This window comes from Dysidea avara, chromosome 2 (genome assembly GCF_963678975.1).
Source record: "Dysidea avara chromosome 2, odDysAvar1.4, whole genome shotgun sequence".
In the NCBI taxonomy this organism is placed as follows: Eukaryota; Metazoa; Porifera; class Demospongiae; order Dictyoceratida; family Dysideidae; genus Dysidea; species Dysidea avara.
Window position 1 is genome coordinate 40366628 of NC_089273.1, and position 14804 is coordinate 40381431.

Genomic DNA, 14804 nt, shown 5'->3' on the forward strand with positions numbered 1-14804 from the left:
TGTGTATATCCTGGCTTAGTCACAGAAGGTCTAGTGGCAGACCAAGTATTATTAACCATTGACAACAATGTTACCACTTACTTTAAACCCTTGGTAGTGCTGGGTTTAACTTTATTGTCACAATAGTTATCACTCTTTGTTTGATCCACCAGCTAACAGAAGCAGCGATAATGTAGCTAGCTACAACCTTTAATTCAAAAACATGTTCAATCTTCTCTACTGGTCGCGTGACTTGTTATAACACTGAGATGATTTTGAAACGACATATAACTCAATCCCACAATGGTTCCACCCACATAGTGATATATATATAACGCCCACATTTTCTAAGTCGGTTAGGAACCACGCCCTCGGCTCTTCGTGTTTTAGAAACCACAAAGATCCTTGGTATAGGTTACTAACCTATACTTCTAGTAATCTAGTACAAGTATTTGCCAGATTTTACACAGTGTGTACAAATATATCATCAGCATGCATATTTGTGACACCATGATGTGAAATTTGTTGACATTGCTCAGAATTGTATACATATATATAAATGAATGTTGCATTAATTATTTGTAACTACGTAGTTAAAGGTTAACTGCAGTGGAAATTTTACCTACCCTTTTTAATGTCTGTGTATGTTTATTTACTCATACAGTGCACAAAACAACAATTTTTATAATGATATGTTGTTGTGTTGACGAGATATAAACCCGCAAAGATGTTGAAACGTCACTTCCTAGAATTCAGCCACAGGTCTTTGATGTCGATTGCAACGTCACAGTCAGATCCGGTGAACTGCTGACTACGCTAATTACCAATGGCGAATGAGTGAATGATCTTGCTCTGGTCTTGTTTTGTAGTGAAATATTGCAGCTGGTGTGTTTTAACTGTGTTCAGAAGCATGAGAACCTGTAACATGTTTGTTCCGTTTCTGACGCATGTGAAAGAACGTGTTTTGTTCCTGTTCAGTGATATAGTACGCTACGGTGCCTGGAAAATCATCACGAAGGATGCACAAGGGCATATGCCGGCGAAGAAGCGAGTTTTGTCAAAAAGAAGGAGGTGGCAGCAATGATTAAGGTAACATATTGAATGTCTGCAATGGTGTAGCTACAACATTGTTCGCCACAGCTGGGCCTGACCTAGCAGCGGCAACCTTAACTAATATTATAATGTCTAACAAAATTCTTTGTGTATACTTTGGTGTTATAAATAAATGTTTGGAATTAATCTACAGCTGTACTGTCTAGCTCCTATTGTGAGAAAGTATCCCATAATTGCTATTTTACACCTCAGTGAATGACATATGCATGTTCCAGTGCAAAAAAAGATATTAATGTGTATGCAGTATGTTGATGATAAATTATTATCTTTTGTATCGAGAGAACGATGGAATAGTGTCCTTGTCGGGATGCTCATATGCACTAGCCAATGGTGGGGGTGATTCAGAGTGCTCATGTTTTTCACCAGCTGTACAGTACTCCACTGTTTTGTGCATCAGCTTCTCTACATAGACTATATTGAAAGTTCACATGATACATGAAACAAAATTATTCTTTTTCACTTACTGTATGTCTTGGGAACTGGGATAGGTTTAGGAGTGCATTCACCGGCTTTAGCCTTTGTATATGCTATTGCTAAACGCTCCTTGCCTTCCCTTGTCCTTGCTTGTGGTCTTCCAAAGTTCTCATTGAAGTGTAATATAGCTAGTAACAACCTAATTACAATAATTATGTAATACTGATATCAGCTATGTAATACTAACAACCTAGAGTGCAATCCATGATAGGAGAAAGACAGCAACTTGGGAGCAAAATGGTTCACCACGCTGTGATAAGCCTCCAAGCTGCTTGTTTGATGCTGTGATGATAGTTTCTTGATGTCTGGCAACAACGTCTTACTGCAGAGTATGTCATATAATTTTTCATATGCTTTGCTGCCTGTGTGTTGTATAATAAACTATAGAATTTCAAAAGAGTATAAAGGTATTGATAATGTTACCTGGTGTAAACCACTTTTTTCGTCTATCTTCAGGTGACAGTGTTGTGTGGTAGCATTCATCATGTTCATCACAGATGTGATCCATCAATGACTTCCACCGCTTCAAGATGTCATCACCATCAATTCCATTCGCTGCACACCAATAAAGATGATTGGTAATGCTTTTTGTCCACTCCCTGACGAGGTCACAGTCTGCTTGTTTTGATAACTTGCCAAGCTTTTTTTTAATACCTACAAATCCAAGATATTTCAATGGTGGATTATTAAAAATAATATATACATACCTTTGGAAACATGCCAAATATCATAGCGATGGTCAATATGTGGATGTTGCTGCCTAACAAACTTACTGACTTGCTTGTGCCTATCCGTTACCAGAGTCCCAACTTCTAAAGACTTACTGGCTAGAAAATTGAGAGCCTTTAACAGTCCCTCCTTTTCCATGTTGTTGCTTGATGTGACCTGATTACACTGTAAAGTAGTCAGTCAGTATCAGCATATCTTGTAGCAATGTGGTTACCTGGACAAGTTCAAGATGGATAATTTTTTTGGAGTCCATATCAACTATTCCATATGAACCAAACTTCGCACTGTGACCAGGACTATCACATCTTCCATCTCCACCTATGGAAAGAGGGCTACCTCGTGCTATACACTGCTGTAGCAGTACAGTTTGACTCTCCTTCCATATTGCTTTTATTGAAGGCAGAAGGTAAAATTTTTGATGGTCAAAAAAAGTTCTGTCTTTAATGCATGCCATTTTTAGGTGATCAAGAAGATGAAGCACTTTGGCAGGAGTGGCACCACTAAATAAGATGGATGCTGACAACAACAAATTTCCAGCAGGTGTGTCACGGATAAATGGCTGGCTTCTCCAAGTCCACTGGTAGCCACAGTGGGAACACTCCTGAGTAACAGCAATATAAGTTCCCTGGGGCTTGTCTGAAATCCTACCAATGCATGATAAATGGCATGATCTACATTGGGTGAATAGGCTTAACAGGTGAGAATGAAATACTAAGTATTTGATTTCATTCTGTGGAGACATTTCAGTGTCATCTCTAGAGTGTTAATAAGTACAACATGTAATAACATGTTGAAATCATGTCATTATACAGGCTTACTCTGTGGTATAATCCTCTAGGCTAAGGCAGAATGAAGTGTCCAGGTCAACATCAGTAAAATAATCATCTGGACACATTGTAGTGGACTGGAGATCTGGTTCGATTCCTGTGTGTTGTACTGGTGATAGCTCATGTGAAATAAATTGTAAAGGCGGAGCATCAATCAGATTACATTGTATTTCTACTGATTTCTGTTTTGGGTGGGCTAATGTTCCTGTTTAAATGGCACAATGGTAAGGTCACACTCAGGACACACACATGCACGTACCTTTGTTCTTTGTTTTTATTTTTAGAGACGCTTGTGTTTCAACAGACTTCATCTCGGGATATGCTTGAACATGTGCTCCCCCGCCTGTAGTTAAGGGGACAGGTATATCCATTTCTTCAGGTAAAAGGAGTGATGGTTCTGACGAAAGAACTTCATCTGTGACGGCACTAATGGAGAGGGAATCTTCATCCATAGCAGAAATTGTAGAGGGCACATCTTCATCCGTTGGAGCACTTGTAGAGAGGATATCTGCTATTATCTATTATTATAATAATGTAAATGTGACCAGGCCTGCAAAAACAGGGCATGTGGGCACAAACTACACCCTTTCACGCTACAGGTCATATCTCAGTGCTGGAACTTAATATTTGCATTCTGTAACTTGCATCTTAATGCCAATTAAATACATAATACGAGATAAAAATTACATTGCCATAGCATAATGGTACAAAAAGTTATGAGTGATGAAAGCTTGAAAAAACAGGCAAAAATCATGTGCCCACATGCCCTATTTTCACAGGCCCAGTCACAAATGTTATTTAAGTTTTATTACATCAAGTTGTTATAGCTTACAGACTTCTGTTGACGCTTTTCAAAAGCTGGTCTTGGTGCCTTGCTTGTACTTCCAGGTGGCTCAAACCTATCAATTGACCTTGGAAATATAGTGGGAATAGCATCTGGCTTCAGGCGCTTGGCTGCTGGCAATCCCATTTGATCTCTGTAACGACTACCTTCAGTATCAAAGCAGCTGGCTTCAAAGTGCTTAGAGCATAATACTGAAGTCGAAGTTGGGCCTTCCCAGTCACTCCTTTGCTTCTTCACTGCACTGGTCCACTTTCTTCGTAACCCTTCATCTTTTGGAAACGCATGAAAACTGCAGCCTTTCCCACTCTCGAATCCGCTAGCAGCATTACAACCAGCTACTATACAACAGGTGGGCATATTTCTTCGTTGAACAATTAATTAAACAGCTGCAAACCACCTCTACAAGCGAAATACTGGCAGCTGTAGTTGTGTACTTATACTTGTAGCTACTCACGCACTCTCGTGTGTTTCAGTTTGTACGGGTGTACACCGGATCTGATGATGACAGTGTATGATGCGGCTTCCAAAATGAAACCACAAGTGTAGCCTCAAGTGACTTAGCTAAACTAGGACTGTGATTATTAGCCAAACCATGTCAGAAACTTAAAAACTAATAGTATCACATGTTTTTATCAACAATATACTACAGTGTGATAGTAAGAAAAGTTTTCACTGCAGTTGACCTTTAACTGGGTTTTATACAACGTATCTACTGTAACTATTTATAGCAGTAAACACAATAATGATACTAGGGACCCGTCGATTTTGCCAGCAAAATTTTTGGCATAATGGTTGGGTAAAAGCAATGAGCAAAATGCTGGCATAATAGGTGCAAGTTTTGTGAAGTGGACATAAAAATTGCACAAAAGATCAAGATACTCTAATAGAACAGTCAGACACGATAAAATATTATCGACAATGCATAGCTAATTGTTACAGAAACAACAAGTGACAATCGAGATACCCTAACAGGGGCGGATCCAGAGTCTGGAAAGAGGGGGGGCACCTTGCTGAAAAAAGTTGAAGAGCAAAAAAAAAAAAAAAAAGATCACAACAATAATAGCTAGTTATCCTTTACCAAATATATTATATCACGTATGTTATGTAAAATAAAATCCTATTTATAGCTTCATAAGTAAGCTGCACTGCCTCATGAACATTGTGACTGCTTTATTAGAGTAATTGACTGCTCTATTAGAGTATCTCGATCTTGTATGCAATTTCTTGAAGGGGGGGGGCATTTGCCCCAAATGCCCCATCCTGGATCCGCCATTGCCTAATAAAACAGTCACACGAGTTAAGCAATATTAGCTAGCTTCTTGCTTTACATGTTAGAATTAATTGCTGATCGAGATACTCCAATAGAACAGTCACTTTAAGGCAAAACTGTAGCTTTGCACTTGGGAATATTCAATTAACAAAGATCAGTGCTGAGCAAAATTTATAATTCTTGAGCAAAATAAGGAGCATAATAGGTGAAAAATAAAAGAATTGCTGGAAAGAAAACTAGGTAGAAAAAACAACAAAATAGACTGGTCCCTAAATGATACTGTCTGATACTAACACCGTATCATACAGTACTATTGTACTGTATAGTAAGGACCACAAGTGGCCCATGAAAAAAATCACCCAAAAACCAGCCTCACTTTTCCTTGATGACGATGAGGCAGTATTGGTTAGGAAAAACTAAGACCAAACAACCCTTCTGATCAACCCAAAATTCTTTCAACAACTTGCTATGGGATTTAAAAAAACTTTACTAAAATAATGTTAAATGGAATTTTCTATAGGCTTGCACCAATTATGCCAACATAATTTCGAGCATAATAGGCTAGCAAAAGCATCAAGCATTATGACAGCATAATAGGACAATTTTCAAGAATTGTAATTAAAATGCGCAATGAGCACACCAAAAATACTGTACAACATGAACACACTGCACAGTATTACTGCATTTCATATCAAAAACTTTGCAGTGTTATTATTTTTACCATTAAAATTTTCTTGACTGATTATTCACAATTGTGACCGAAGTTTGGAAAATTACCCATATGGGTACATTTGACACCTAAAATATTTAATGAACAAATGTGACCGGATTTGCGAAAAGGGGTCTTCCACACACATCCAATTTATGAACTTTGACAATTCATGATGTGAGATCGGAAAAAGCTGTTGACTTGAACTTAGGTCAGCAGTGAGTTCCGGCATGGGTTAGTGGATGGAGGAAATTTCGGGTGTTTATCTTTATTGAGCACTAAGTTATGGTCTTCCAAGTTCATAGAATTGGATGTGTGTGGAAGACCCCTTTTCACAAATCCGGTCACAAATCCGGTCACAAATCACAAACTTTATAGTGCAAATCTACTTGTTAATAGTTTTAAGCCATTCTCAATACCTTAAATTACAAGAAAATTCTTGAAATATTTTCAAAACTGTGCCCTGCTCTTATTAGCCAACCACTAAACATGAAGATTCTAATTATTTCATGCCGCCCATATGGGTGATTTTCCAAAATTCAGTCACATTTTATGGAAATAAGATCGAGGTACTCTAATAGAGCAGTCACTTACTCTAATATAGCAGTCAGGAAATGCAGATAAATTTTAATGAAACAATCAACTCTCGATCATAATCTTGATTTGAGAGCATAATTTTGAGCATAATAGGCTGGATTTTTGAGTACTGCTCAAAAGCATAATAGGCTATTTTCAAAGCATAATTGTGACTGAATTTGACAAAACAAGGCTTCGACGCACAAAGCTTTGTTAGGAGATAATTATGGCGATTTAAAAGAAGCATTGTGTAATAACTTCCCAGTGCCTACAGCTGTGTAAAAAAAATTTGCACCAATTGTTCATCTGTTCACTAGCTATCACTAAGTGGGTGTATACATTTCTGATACCCAAAATTTGCCCTGTTTTGGGCAGCGTTTTTCGAGCGGGTAATAATATCACAGGTGGTAGTAATAGAGTGGGAGGGTGGGGGTGGACGGTGGTCTTAATATAGGGGTATAAAATGAAGTGAGAAGACGATTTGAATCCAGAGGCCAAGTTTTGGCTCTCCATGGCCCTCAAATTACTCAAAATTGACTGAGACACTATTGACGAGCTCTCTGTGAAGTCCCAGCTCACTACACACCATTATCACAAAGCCATGGCCATTTAATGGCACCAATCTCCCACTCGTGGCTTTGACAGGGTCAGAAGAAAGCTGCTACAGAAACCAGACTTGCCAGTGCTGAAGGAAGTACAGTGTGAAATATGATAGTGTATTAGACCAGCAATCCATTTCTGGTAAAATCGTAAGTTTGATTTTGTGTGTGTGGAAGCCTTGTTATATGAAATCCGGTCACAATTGGCTCAAGCCTAATTTTCTAGCAACTAACTGACTGACTAACTGACTGACTGAATGAATGAATTAATGACTGACTGACTGAATGACTGAGTAACTGACTGACTGTGTAACTGACTGACTGTGTAACTGACTGACTTATTCCTTCAGACAAGCATAACTTGATAATGGCTAAGACTACAGGTTTGATTTTTTTCACTGAAGGACATTGGTTCAGCCAGACATATGTATACCTTTTGGCGTAGTGCAGTAAGTACAATGCATTCTTCATGAACTTACCAGTGTTCTCCTTTGTGTCCCATTCACCTTTGCTGACAGCAAAAGGTGTCGATTTGGCAGTAACACATGATGGCTTCCCTTCGTAATGAAAATCGTCCATACTTTTCATAGTAGCTACGTATTTTTGATTGCAGAGGTGCTTTTCAAACAGTTCTTGATTCAAAATGCTGTATAACGGGTTGAACATAGCTGACAATGAAACATAATGGATACTTCACTTTTCAGATATTAATTGATAGCTGGGGGTGCGGTACCATTTCTTTCTTTTGATGCAGTATGCGGTTCATCAGTCACAATAATTTTATTTTAAAAAGTTAACAAACAAGTCAACAAAAATTTTGGCATTTTCAACTAGAGTAGGGACCATGGCACATTGACAAAAGTACTGAAACAAGGGTGCACGATATTAAATCACAATAACAATAAGAAGTGTTATGTCCCTACTGTGCATTTCCATTATGGTATCTTTATCACATTAGGGATATAACACTTCTTATTGTTTTATGGTGATTTAATATCATGCTACTCCAGCTTGTTCCAGTACTTTTTATCGATGTGCTATGGTCCCTACTCTAGTTAAAAAGTCCAATTTTTGTGTACTTGTTTTAATCCATATTGCTCTATCTTTACTCTGTTGTGAGACCATCTTGGCACCATTATTCAAATTCTGTCAAAATTGCACAGTAATGGACTACTACTATCTATGACTAGTAATCTAGTTTTAGGCCGTGCTTGAAAACAATTGTTCCAAGACTGAGTAAGACTGAGTAATATGGAGTTAGTATCAGTCAGTATCAGTTAGTACAAGTACATGAGTTTTGTTGTGAAACCTGTTTGTAGCTAAATATTTTGACATCCTCAACTTTTGTATACATACGCATAATTATAGTTTTGGACATTTTGTTTAGTACAATTCATCAATTTAATTTTGTATGTTATGTTTTCTTTTTGAATACAGGATCAATGGGCTACAAGTTTAGATCCATCAATGATTCATTTAGGATTTCTTAATGTTGTTGATCAATTGCTTTTACTTTTGTCATCTTCTGATGTGCTAACTTTTAACCTATCTATGACATTGCAGGGCTTGATGGCCAGTGAAGTTCATCATATTCCTTTCTTTAGTGAAGCTATGCTGAAGAGCTATGATAGTTGTAAATCTTATTTTTTACTCCAAATACTTATTTTACCATACATAACTTGGCTTGACCATTCCCTTCTACGACGGTTAGTATCGTCCAGTAAAAGCATGGTTGCCAAAAAGATTTTAGATGCGTTTGATGAATCAGTTGACTATAAACAATCACTGTCAACATATCCTATTCCAGCCCCATCTCAAATGATGATTCCACTTGATGGTTGTGACTACACATTAATTGCTACAAAGTGTGACTTTGATTTTGAGAATGCAATGCTGCAGAAGGTAGTAGATATTAAAAATGTTTTGAAGGATTTGTGGGAGATCACACAGCATGCTATTCAGCTTACAGCAATGCACATTCAAGAAAGATATTTATATTGGATGATTCCAAAGTCTGTGGTAGAACTAATTGCAGAGAAGACACCTCAAATTCAGTATGAGTTATGGAGGAATGAAATAACCATGTGCTCTATCTTTCCATCAGATTTTTATTCATGTTGTCGTGTTACAACTGTTATTGAGCCAGGAGCATTTTGCTTATTGCATACAGAGGTAGTGTGTGAAGTCTTATTGTTCATATGCTTGCATAATTTGTAAACAAAGCTGGAAATTTTATGGATAATTTCTGGTTACAGCAGGTAATCATAGATGTATGAAATCTAGGGCCACAGCCTCAGCAGTTGACAAATTCTGTATAGTTATTAAAATTAATAGTTTGCAAAATGGTAGATTGCTATCATAAATGGATCGTGCACTGTTACAGTATTCAAAAAATATGTGTATAACTAAGCCAGAGCTATAATAATTATTTAAAATGCGTATTTTGCCACACAGTGCATCATTTTCTGCTAGGCTTGAATCTGCTATGCTTTAAATTTTATACAAGTATATAACATTCTTTTCAATTTCCCACTTGTGGACAAAGAATCTTTATGTGGGTGGCATCAAACTAAAAGTGTACCTTCCTTTTCATGACGTAACTGCGCTTTACACAGAACCAACTGTACAGTGTGAAACTTAAAAGCTTAATAACATACTGTCACAAGAGTCATTAAACTACCAGCACAAGCAGTTTTTAGTGGACAGCCCTCAAGACAGTGGGTGCCACCACCGTAAAGACAAATCTCAGTATTTAACAGCTTAACACACAAAAACTACCGAGTTTAAGATTATTACACTAATTAACAAGCTTTTTGTGCATGCATAGTAGGGACCACAAAGGAGTAAGCATGGCCCACAAAATAACATCACCCAAAAATCAGCCTCAATTTTCCCTGACTACAATGAGGCAGTATTGGTTAGGTAAAACTAAGCACAAACAAGCTTTCAGATCGACTCGAAACACTTTTCAACAAGTTGCTACAGAATTTTACAAATAATTCATTTAACGGGATTTTCTGCTGACTGACTGCCTGACTAACTGCCTGATGCCTTCAAACAAGTGTAACTCGATAATGGCTAAGACTACAGGCTTGATTTTGTCACTGTTCGACGTTGCTTCGGCCCGAAAGGTACCTTTTGGCATACCGAATTATGTACAATGCATTCTTTATGGAGTTATCAATGTCTTCCTTTGTGTCCCATTCATCTTTACTGATAGCACAAAGTGTTGATTTGGTGATAGCATGTGATGGCTTCCCTTCGTAATGGAAATCGTCCTCATTTTTCATAGTGGCTGTTTGGATTGTAGAGGTGCTTTTTGAACAGTTCTTGATTTGTACTGCTGTATAACGGGTTGAACACAGCTAACAACAAAGCATAATGGATACTGTGACTTCACCTTTCAGATGATACAATAATTGATAACTGGGGCGTGCGGCACCATTTCTTTCGGTATGCATGGATTGCAGAGGTGCTTTTCGAACAGTTCTAGATCCGAAATGCTGTGTAACGTGTTGAACTGACAATGAAGCATAATGGATATTTCACTTTTCAGATGATAATTGATTTAGCAAGGGTGCGTGGTGCCATTTTAGATGTGGTATACGTGGGTTCACCAGTCATAATAATAATATTTGCAAAAAAGTTAACAAGCAAGTACACAGAAAATTTTTGGAATTTTCAATTAGAGTAGGGACCATAGCACATCGACAAAACGTACTGAAACTAGCTGTAGTGCACGGTATTAAATCACTACTCCAGCTTGTTTCAGTACTTTTTATCAATGTGCTATGGTCCCTACTCTAGTTGAAAATTCCAAATTTTTCTGTGTACTTGTTGGAAATGCTTTAATTTGTTCTTAAAACACAGTACTCATGCTACTATCTAGTAACATTGCATGAAATACAAGATCTGTAATGTAACAGCAAGAGTCTCTGTGCAGCCACCTAGATGCTGACAAAACTTAAATATTTCATCACTTATATAACTGGCCTAAAACTGAACATAAACACTAAAGACACCACTGAACCATTGTATTGTATTAGTACTGTGCCTATACCAAACAGCCAAGCTGTGAATAAAGTATGTAGCCTGGTGGTAGCCAAGAAATGGCTGTAATGGCAAAAAAGTAATAACAAAAATCCAGGAGAATTTGTGTTGCCTCCTCCTAAGTTTTAACTAGGATTCGACAATAAATTCACCTGAATTTTCATTATTAAATTGTCATTACTAATTTTTTGTCGTTAACCTACAACCTCAGTCATTCCTTGTCCACCACCTTACATTTTACATCTTTTCACATACTTTTTTGTACAACTTGGCTGTTTGGGTATAGATATTTTTTTCTTTTTACAATTCCTTTCATAGGTCAGTTTTGAGGCTTCATTGTTACTTGTGTTTTTCTTTCTACAGATAGATTAGAAGAGAAAGGCTATATTATGTACACAATGATGTCTCTTCGTTGAGTGTAAACATAATATTGTTTTACAACCATATAACAGGGTGACTGGTTATTCTGCAGGGTGACTTGTTTGCAGCTGACCTCTCTGAAGGTTACTTTGAGCATAGCTGAACCCTCTACAGGGTGGCTTTTATTACAACTGAATTTTCTACAGGGTGGCTTTCTTGTACTTAAACTCTGTACATTTTTTCTGATTACTCTGTAGGTTGAATTGTCTTCTATACCCGAACTCTCTACAGGGTGACTTTTAACTAGTGCTAAAATGAATATCAATTCAAATTGTTGTAAACAAAATATTACTGAATATTCAATTGTGACTGGGCCTGCGAAAATAGGGCATGTGGGTACATGATTTTGCCTACGTTTTCACACTTCCATCCTCATAACTTTTTATACCATTATGCTATTTAAATGCAATTTTCAGTTCTTTGTAAGCATTTAATTGGCTTTATGATGTAAGTTACAGAATCCTAATATTCTGTTCCAATACTGAGATATAACCTGTAGTGTGATGGGGTGTAGTTTGTGCCCACATGCACCATTTTCACAGGCCCGGTCACAATTATTCTTTAAGCATGTATTTCCTTTGTCATAGGGAGTAAGGTGAAACCTAATAGCTGTATTTCTATTGCATCTTATGTTGGTTGCCATGACACACTCCAGGGGTAATGGTGACACCACCACCTATTCAGGACTTCATTCTATATACATACACATTTATGTGCTCATATACTGTATACACAGTCTAGTAAATTTTCCAAGCTATACACACCACCCTTCCACCACACCTAGCTCTATTGCCTACTTTGCCCTAAAGCTAAGCACATAACATTTTTTTGTGAAGCCCGTGAGTGTACGTAACAATACAGAACAATTAACAAGTAACAATGACAAAATAATAGCACTTGATATTAGATACATGAGGTTACATAATTATTATAGATTATATTATTATTATAACAAATACAGAAAAATTTGGAATTCCAACTAGAGTAGGGACCATAGCACATCGATATAAAGTACTGAAACAAGTTGGAGTAGTGCACAATGTTAAATCACAGTAAAACAAGAAGAAGTGTTATATTCCTACTGTGCTCATGATACCATAATGGAAATGCACAGTATAGGGATATAACACTTCTTATTGTTTTACTGTGATTTAATATCGTGCACTACTCCAGCTTGTTTCACTACTTTTTGTAGATGTGCTATGGTCCCTACTCTAGTTGAAAATTCCAATTTTTTTTCTGTGTACTTGTTTGTTAAATTTTTTTGTAAATAATTACCGTATTGCCTCGAATTATAGCTGGTCCCGTATAAACGCCTGGTCTCGTTTAGTCGCCGGGGTTGATACCAACGTGAACATCATGAATGCCAGTTTGTATACATAGCTTTAATAGACATCATTTAATATCAACTGAAGCCTTTCTTGTGTCAACAGAAACCTTTTATAGCAATAAACCTCAGATTTAGTGCTACTTTTGGACGAGCAATAGATGCTTTAAAGAAATAATTCCCGGGCCATAATTCTAGGCTATACAGTATTATGACTGGTGAACCCATGTATACCACATCTGAAATGGCACCTCATGTTCCAATTATCCTCTGAAAAGTGAAGTATCCATTACACTTTGTTGTCAGCTTTGTGTTCAACCCATTACGCAGCATTTCAAATCAAGAACCGTTTGAAAAGCACCTCTGCAATCCACGTATACCGAAAGAAATGGTGCAGCACGCCCCGCTTAAATCAATTATCATCTGAAAAGTGAAGTATCCACTACACTTCATTGTCAGTTATGTTCAACCCGTTACACAGCAGTACGAATCAAGAACTGTTTGAAAAGCACCTCTGCTATCAAAATAGCCACTATGACAAATATGGACGGTTTCCGTTACGAGGGAAGCCATCACGTGCTATTGCCAAATCGACACTTTTCGCTGTCAGCAAAGATGAATGGGACACAAAGGAGGATACGCTTGAGTAGCTGTTATTGAGTTACGTTTGTCTGAAGGCATTAGTCAGTTACTCAGTCAGTCAGTCACTAGAAAAGTCCGTTAAATAAATAATTTTTTAAATTCCGTAGCTACTTGTTGAAAGCATTTCGGGTTAATCTGAAAGCTTGTTTGGGTTTAGTTTTAACTAATCAATACTGCCTCATCATTGTCAGCAGAAATTGAGGCTGTTTTCTGGGTGATATTATTTCATGGGCCACGCCTATCCCTTTGTGGTTCCTACTATACAGTTACTATCATACTGTATGATATTAAGACCGAATTTCAATTCTATGACTTTAGAATACCATAACTTAGTGATAAAAAACCAATTACTCTGAACTTTCTCCATCTACTATGCTATGTTAGTGCTCAATACTGACTACAGTTTAAGTCAATAGCCTTATCTGAAGTTATGAGCCATCAAAGTTGGTAAATTAGATTTGTGTGGAAGACCCCCTTTTGCAAATCCAGTCAGCTTAGTACATATAGTCTTCCAAAACAACTGATCATAGCAAACTGTTGTGTCTCATCAAACTGCAGCACTTGATCAATAGCAAACCAAACATAACACATGTAACCATTGAAAGCTACTATGTCAAACAAGTTAATTTTGTACAGTTTGATGAAGCTTTACAAGCACATAATTTCTCCAAATTTACCCAGTTACCCAAGCTTGCGTTATCTCACCAGAATCAAAAACAAAATTAGAAATTTTAAGTTGGATTTGGAATCAAAGAACAAAAAAGTAGTGAAACAAGGGAATAGCAAAAAAATTAATGAAACAAGAGTGGCTGTAGATATACTAATTGACATTAATTTTAATCTTTATGGTTTATAGACTGAATTAAAGATTAAATATCTATTAGTATGTCTGCAGGTATAGGCAACCTCTCTTTTATTTACTCCCTATTTGCTATTCCCTTGTTTCACAACTTTTTTGTCCTTTGTTCCCTAATCCTTCTAATTTTCCTTTTACTCGTTTGCTTGCTTTTTATAGCATAGTTGTGGATAATGCACCTGCAGATAGCACATAAAAAAGAAAGGCATGCCATAAAATTAATTTTGCGTCAGAACTTTCACCCCAATAATCAATTACTGAAAAGTGTAGTCTTTGTCTTCAGCTATGTTCCACCCATTACACAGCGATACGAATAAAGAGCAATATGAAAGTGTCTCTGTATTCACTAGGAAAAATACAAGTTAGTGATAAGCGTAACAACCACCACC

General features: G+C 37.1%; 3 protein-coding genes across 3 annotated transcripts in view; 1 reads left to right on the forward strand and 2 right to left on the reverse strand.

The window, feature by feature from the left end:
- The window catches only part of LOC136248097 (uncharacterized), a 128744-nt gene that overhangs the window by 45086 nt on the left and 68854 nt on the right, over positions 1–14804 (forward strand). The window contains exon 8 of the mRNA XM_066039911.1: positions 8558–9292. Coding sequence (XP_065895983.1) covers positions 8558–9292 — 735 coding nt within the window. The remainder of the gene's footprint in view (positions 1–8557; positions 9293–14804) is intronic.
- LOC136247316 (uncharacterized) lies at positions 1056–3113 on the reverse strand. Its single transcript, XM_066038937.1, has 6 exons — positions 2510–3113; positions 2274–2460; positions 1990–2220; positions 1757–1928; positions 1557–1705; positions 1056–1503 (listed from the first exon to the last, which is right to left on the reverse strand). Exons 1-6 carry the CDS (start codon positions 3035–3037, stop codon positions 1355–1357), a joined length of 1416 nt encoding a protein of 471 aa, XP_065895009.1. The 5' UTR covers positions 3038–3113; the 3' UTR covers positions 1056–1354.
- On the reverse strand, positions 3110–4655 carry LOC136246323 (THAP domain-containing protein 10-like). The gene is made up of 3 exons (XM_066037717.1): positions 3955–4655; positions 3382–3640; positions 3110–3327 (listed from the first exon to the last, which is right to left on the reverse strand). The coding sequence occupies exons 1-3, from the start codon at positions 4321–4323 to the stop codon at positions 3110–3112; spliced, it is 846 nt and encodes a 281-aa protein (XP_065893789.1). The 5' UTR covers positions 4324–4655.